Consider the following 7,266-nt stretch of genomic DNA (forward strand, 5'->3'; position numbering starts at 1 on the left):
TTCCTTAAAGAGAACAAATACACAAGTGGAAACCAACTCTCATAACTACAATTAAAAGATTGCTCATCTTTGAGTTGAGAGAGCAGACTGCAAGGTGTGTGTGTGTGTGTGTGTGTGTGTGTGTGTGTGTGTGTTTGTGTGTGTGTGTGTGTGATTACAAAAGTGTTGTGCCTTTGAGTGTATATGAAAATCAAATTTCTAGAGGTAGACTAGCTAGCTGCTTGCCTTATAGAAAAGTTGCAGCATTTTAAAATTCTTCTGCACAATAAGAAAGTACCTGGGTCCCCAACATCAAACACCCATTTTTTAAAAATCTTTTCTGATAATTGAAAAAAAACTGTTTGCATTTGCATTTCTTAGTTATAAGTGAGGTTAAGTGCCTTCCTAATCTGTTTTACTTTTTTTTCTTCATAAAAGAAAGTCATATCCCCATTCTTTGACTATTCCTTAGAGCATTTTTTCATAATAGAAATTAGCATTTAACCTAATTTGAAGCATTTAATTTAGCAGACACATTATATTAGGCTAAGTCTTAAGAGACTAGCCAAGTGTACTATAGTAATACTTTAGTATTTACTCAAATTATTTTAAAATGTTGGATTACTGTAAGCTTGCCAATTTATAATCTAAGATTAATACCATATTATTAATTTGGTGAACTAAAAATGGCATTTCTGTTATTTTTGTACATTCCTTTGTGCGTTAGTCCAGGTAGGCTACAGAAACAAATCCAGGGAGACCCATATGTATAGGAAAGAGCTTTATATCAAAGAATTTCTGTATTAAGAAAACATCCCAACTCAGCCCAGATCAAGTCCATAAATTTGATATTAGCCCATAAGTCTGATATTAGCCCATGAATTCTTATTCAGACTCACAGAGCATGTACAATGATGCTGAATGCAGGAAGATTACAGGCCAGTGGTGGAAAGTCCTGTGGGTCCAGTGGTGGTGGAAGGCGGCTCCATGTGATGTCAACAGGAATGTGAAGCAGAGAGAGAGAGTGGCTTGCCTCTTTTGGTGACAGAATCAAGAGATAGGAAGTCCCTGACTCCTCATGAGAAGGCCACAGCCACAAGGAGGGATCACCAGGTTGTGACCTGACTGACAGGCTAGAGTCTACCCCTTCATTCTTATTTATCAAGTTGGCATAAAATTGTGTAACTACCACACTTTGTGTGTATACCAGAATATATTTTACCAGTTACACATTGCAAAAGACTAGTGGTTTTTTCAGACCAGTATTTATCTGGGGATAATATGTGCATTTTCCAGAAGAAAAGTGTCTAAAGAATATGATGATCAGTGTTGCACACAGATGTACTATACTACTATTGACAGGAAAATAAGTTTGTTAGAGTTGTTGGGTGTTCTTGTTTCTTTAGTTTGTAGGCAACACTGAGAAATCCTTTATGGAACAAGTTCTTATAATAGTAAAAGTTAATTCCTCCAACAGTTATTTCATCTAAAATACCGTGGCTGCCATAGATTTTATTTCGTCTCACTACATAGGGTTTCCAAAGCTGTAAGTCGTTAAGGGAGCAAATAATCCCATCTTTCTCCCTCAGAGCAACTGGTGGGTTTGAACCTCACAACTTGAGTAGGCTGTCCAATGCTTAATGTTTAGTGCTCCTTTTTAACCAGGACTCTTTTTAAAAAATGAGAACTCAAGTTAAAAATATAGCAACTTTGAAATTATCTTTTGCATTGAAGTTATTGAACTATTATTTAGAGTGAATATAGCACTGTGGGTGTAAGCCTCTTGAGTTTAAATTTTGATTCCACTACTAGCTTGTGACTTTGGCTAACCACTTAATTTCTCTTTGCCTGTTGCCTCATCTCTAAATGGGAAGAATGATAGCATCTATCTCATAGATCTTATTAAATAAGATAATAGTAAAGTACTTTCTGGAATGAATTAAGAACTCAACATGTTACTTAAATGACTATTAATACTTTAGTCAATGTAATCATAATTATAAATCCTTTTTTCCTCAGACATTCAGAAATATATTCCATGCTATCAGCTTTTTAGGTAAGTAATATTATTAGTAGTAAACTCATCAAAAACTTAACTGCCAGAGAGACAATTCTGACTCATAGCCACCCTATAGGACAGAGTAGAACTGCCCCTGTAGATTTCTGAGACTCTTTACAAAAGTAGAAGCTTCATCTTTCACCTATGGAGCTACTGGTGGTTTGAACTGCTGACCTGGTAGTTAGCAGCCCAATGTACAGCCCAGTATGCCACCAGAGCTCCTTAGTATTATTGGTAAGAATAAGTAAGTAGTTTATCATAAAAATGATTCTCTGTAAGTGAGTGAATTTTTAAAATTAACAAAATATTGTAGTTATCCATCATATATGATGATGATTAAAATAAAAAGATTTTTTTTAATCTCTGAAAATTCATCTGTGCATTGTGAACCCTGTCTAGTGGTTATAGCACTTATATTTCATACTTTCCTTGTCCCCACTGCCTCTCCCAAATACCAACTTTTACCATGATAAACGCTTTTCCTTCCCTTAGCTAATCACCACATTGTACATTGCACAGTCACATAGATCATCAGTAGCAGTCCCTTTCCCCCAATTCTTTGATTCCTATATATTTATTTTACCAACTGTTTCCTCATTGATCTTTTTTTAATGTTATCTTTTGCTTATTAGACAGTTAGGTTCTTCATTTAACTGCTTTCCTTTTGCCATTCTAGGATGAAAGCCTGAGTTCTATAGACTACTTATTATCTTTTACCTTAGAAAGGCAAAGTAAGAAGTCTGTCTGTTAACCCTAGTACATTATATTTTTAAAAGACTTTTATTGATGTGTATTATGTACACAGATAGAAGAAACAAATGAGTTTTTTCAACAATAACAAAAAAATGTAATCAACATACATGTAGTTTTAGTGAGAGTTTGATGATTTATATAAGCCATAAATGAAAAATCAGCAGTTATAGTAACTCTGTGTATACATCAGTAAGGCTATTAAGAGTTATAGTGAAGCATATATGGTTAAGGTAAGAAAGATGGGTGGGTGATAATGCCATGGGTGGGGGGGAAGATTATGGTTTTAAACTGCTATACCAGGAAAAAGTGCAGTTCCCTTTGTGCCTAATGAAAATGGACATGAAAATATTTGTTGAATGACTGAGGAATTCTTGGTTAAAAAGGGATTCACTTGAGGGGTCCCCTGAGTCAGCAAAGGCAGAGTGAGGAAAAAGGCAGATTGATTTAATACCTGTTTCCAACTACCTTAATAATAAGATCAATTTAATAGTTTTACAGGTGAGAACATTACTTTCTCATCATGACTTTTTAATACATCATATAAATATATATCAAATAATATATAATAGCCCCCTCCCGAGGGGAACAAACAACAGAAATGTGGGTGAAGGGAGACAGCAGATGGTGTAAGATATGAAAATAATAATAATTTATAATTTATCAGGAGGTCACGAGGGTGGGAGGGAAAAAAGAGGAGCTGATACCAAGGCCTGAAGTAGAAAGAAAATGCCTCGAAAATGATGATGGCAACATGTGTACCAATGTGCTTGATACAATTGATGCATGGATTGTTATACGAGCTGTTAAGAGCTCCCAATAAAATTATTAAATAGCATTATTAAGCTTAATGCTAAAAAGATGGAAATACTATTTGTGTGGAAAAGAAAGAAAGCTGAAAGTAATGAATGCTTTACGATCTATTGCAGTGTTCTTCCCGTTTTTCTTACATCTTTGGCATTCTAACTACAGAACAAAACGATTAAACCCAAGCCTACTCCCTCAAATACTCCTCCTGCAAGCCACTGTTTATCTGATAAAAGCATAGCTTGTTGGAAATGTTGGCTTTGTATCTTTCATTTAAAATAGATTAGCAGTTAATAAGGTGTCCTTCTTGTGCTATGAAGCTTATATTTTTTGTATGTATACATATTAAAATCCCCATATCGTTTTATTTAGTGGATAGCTTAAAATTTTGTTTCAGGATAAAAAAATGTGGTCAGACTTATTCTTTGATAAATTTCTGTAGCCTTTTCCCATTTTCATTTTTTATGGACTTAACTGTGTCTGTCACTTTGAGAACTTACCGTACTATTCCAATCTTTTAGGATTTCATCTGACATGGATTTTAATTAGGTAGTTTAATTAAGAGTAACTAAAATATACTAATAAAATTTTTCATATGTATAGTTTATTTGACATGTGTTTAAAATTGGCTTTTTTGGCTTTCACAGGTTTTATAATTCTGTAGGTGAAGTTAATGAGCAAGCATTGAAGAAAATATTACCAAATGTCCAAAAGGTATTGTAATATTTTACTCTAGAAATCTTAAATTTCCTTCATTTACCTGTTTGTGTTATTTTGTTTGGAGAGGAGGACAAGGATAATAATATACATTATTTCTGGCTCCTAAAAATTGAGTATTTCGACAGAACCTTTAAGCGGTATTTGTCTCCATAATATTCTATAAGGCATGTGAAGAAAGGTTTGCTGAACAAAATTAGTTGGTAAACAATCTGTTCTCATCTTTCCTTGATTATAGCCATTTAACATTGATCTCTCTTACCTCTATTCTAACATGTTTTTTGTCATTGTAGTACTTAATTCATTACTATTATTTTAAAGATATAAGCACCTATATTTATTCCCCTTAGCTTACGGTTACTATTTTTTATATTACAGGGATCCCTGGTGGTGCTGTTGGGTAAGCAATCAGATTGCTGACCACAAGGTCTGCAGTTCAAACCCACCAGCTACTCCTTGGGAGAAAGATGAGGCTTTCTGCTCCCATAAAGGTTTAAAGCCTCAAAAAAACCTATATAAGGTTGCTATGGTTTGGAACTGACTTGATGGCAGTGGGTTTGCCATTTAATTTGCATCCCTCATTGCATATTGAGTTTCCTATTAAAATGTTAAATTATGAAAAAACATTGCCAAATAAAAACATTTTTAGGTATTATGGGTTTTTTTTAACATCATTTTATTGGGGGCTCATACAATCCATAGATATATCCATTGTGTCAAGCACATTTGTACATTTGTTGGCATCATCTTTCTCAAAACATATGCTTTCTACTTGAGGCTATTATGTTTTTTTTCTTAAAACTTTTTATATCTGATTTAAGAATAACAGTAATTTCAATAAAGGAAGATTCTCTTGTGTGTGTGTTTTTTAATTCTTTGTTAAAAACATTTAGGTCTTGTTTCAGTTTTATTTGGGTATTTGAAAATATACCTACAAAATGTTTTAGAAGTTTAATTTCTTTAGTTAAAATATACAAATATAAAACTTTAGTTGATGAAAACATCAGAGATTGCTAAACTAAACCCACTGCTGTCATGTCTCTTCTAATTCTTAGCTGTGAATTAGGGCATATAGAACTTCCCCTGTGCTTTCTGAGGCTGTGAATCTTTATAGGAACAGAAAGCTTGGTCTTTCTCCCTTGGAGTATCTAGTGTTTTGAACTGCTGACCTTGTTTTTAGCAGCCCACCTTGTAACCCACTCTGCTCCCAGGGGCAGTCAAATGTTTTTCTCTATCAATTGCTAGAAATTTTATTTTTCCTTTTGAAAATGTTTAGGAGCGCTGATGGCATAGTGGTTATGCTTTGAACTGCTGTTTGAAGCCACCAGCCTCCTTCAGGGGAGAAAGATGAGCCTTCCTACTCCCATAACAATTACAGTCTCAGAAACCCAAAGGGCAGTTCCAACCTTGCCCTGTAGGGTTGCCATGAGTCAGAATTGACTTGATAACAGTGAGCTTTTGCTTTTTAAAAAAAAGTTGGGGGGAGGAAGGGAGGTGAAAAAGAGGAGCTAATACCAATGGCTCAAGCAGAAAGAAAATATTTTGAAAATGATGGCAACATATGTATAAATGTGTTTAATACAATTGATGTATGGATTGTTATAAGAGCTGTAAAAGTCCCCAATAAAATCTTATTAATAATAAAATAATTAATAATTAAAGTTTATTATTACTAAACATTTGTGTAGAATGTTACCATTCACAATCCTGATTTATTCTGCCTCAAAATCAGTCCTATATTCATCTAAATTTCAGGTAAAAGCTATATAGGTTAAGCTTACTAATTTAACAAACCAAGTGTCCTTATAGAAAGTTAATTTGTTTTTAGAGACTAGTTGTTTATTATGTGAAACCATGTTGGGATTTTTTTCATTTGAATTTTTACTAAAGATTAAGATTTAACAATCATTAATGTTATAAAAGAAACCAGAGGATGTTTAGAATTTCTTTTCTCTATCTTGAGCAAAATTCTAATGTACCCTTATAACTAACTGATTGGGAAGAAATTTAACTGTTAAGTCAACTTGCACACTTGATAAAAGTAAAATGTAAGCTATCTTGCTAAAAATTCAGAATAGGTCATCTTCTAATAATGTCAGTTTTATTGTTTAATTATAACAGTAAGACACCTGATATTTTTTCTGTAATTTTTCAGAATGTGGTGGGTTGGTACAAGTTCCGACGTCATTCAGATCAGATTATGACATTCAGAGAGAGACTACTTCACCAAAACTTACAAAAGCATCTTTCAAACCAGGAACTTGTTTTTCTGCTACTAACAACAAGTATAACAACAGAAAGCTGCTCTACTCATCGGTTGGAACATTCCTTACATAAACCGCAAGAAGGGTAAATGGTGGCTAGTCATTGGCTAACTAAAACTAATAGCAACTTGTGTGTAATATTTTTTTTATAGTACTTTAACTAAATTAGCCCAGTAACTGTGAGGCAAGTCTAATTATGCGTTCATTAAACTTGGAGAAATGAAGGTCAAATAAGGAAACTGAAAGTGTTGTGTGGAAAGCTAGCTTATATTCTGACACTGAAGATTTGCAAACATATTCGTGTTTTAGATAATTGGTTGATAAAGGTTGTAGTACTAAACTTAAAACTGGGTTTTCTATAATCTCTACAAAGAAGCAGAGGTAGTTCATGATCATCCACCAAATGAGCTTAATAGGGCTTACTCAGAAGCTGTATCAGTTACATGCTCATGAAGTATAAGAATTGAAAGAGTATTTGCTAAAATTAATTTTATTATTTGCAAAGGATATATTCATATAAAAACTGCCTTATTACACTTCCCATTCAGTTAAGAATAACAAAGGTGGAGTTTTTTGTCCCCACACAATTACCTTTTTTTTAAAAAACATTTTATTAGGGGCTCATACAACTGTTATCGCAATCCATACACACATCAATTGTGTAAAGCGCATTTGTACATCATTCTCAAA

General features: G+C 33.6%; 1 protein-coding gene across 5 annotated transcripts in view; it reads left to right on the forward strand.

Moving 5' to 3' along the window:
• ABRAXAS1 (abraxas 1, BRCA1 A complex subunit) overlaps nt 1–7,266 on the forward strand; it is a 23,039-nt gene that overhangs the window by 5,359 nt on the left and 10,414 nt on the right. For 3 of the 5 annotated variants that reach the window (XM_004703242.2, XM_045284148.1, XM_045284147.1), the window contains exons 3-5: nt 1,999–2,035; nt 4,243–4,309; nt 6,468–6,661. In XM_004703242.2, the coding sequence (XP_004703299.1) occupies nt 1,999–2,035; nt 4,243–4,309; nt 6,468–6,661 (298 nt within the window). Of the gene's footprint in view, nt 1–1,998; nt 2,036–4,242; nt 4,310–4,690; nt 4,713–6,467; nt 6,662–7,266 lie in introns of those variants that run through there. The other 2 variants (XM_045284149.1, XM_045284150.1) reach the window with 2 other exon arrangements.

The sequence above is a fragment of the Echinops telfairi genome, unplaced genomic scaffold (genome assembly GCF_000313985.2).
Source record: "Echinops telfairi isolate 266 unplaced genomic scaffold, ASM31398v2 ScPeMD7_7468;HRSCAF=8506_0, whole genome shotgun sequence".
NCBI lineage: Eukaryota > Metazoa > Chordata > Mammalia > Afrosoricida > Tenrecidae > Echinops > Echinops telfairi.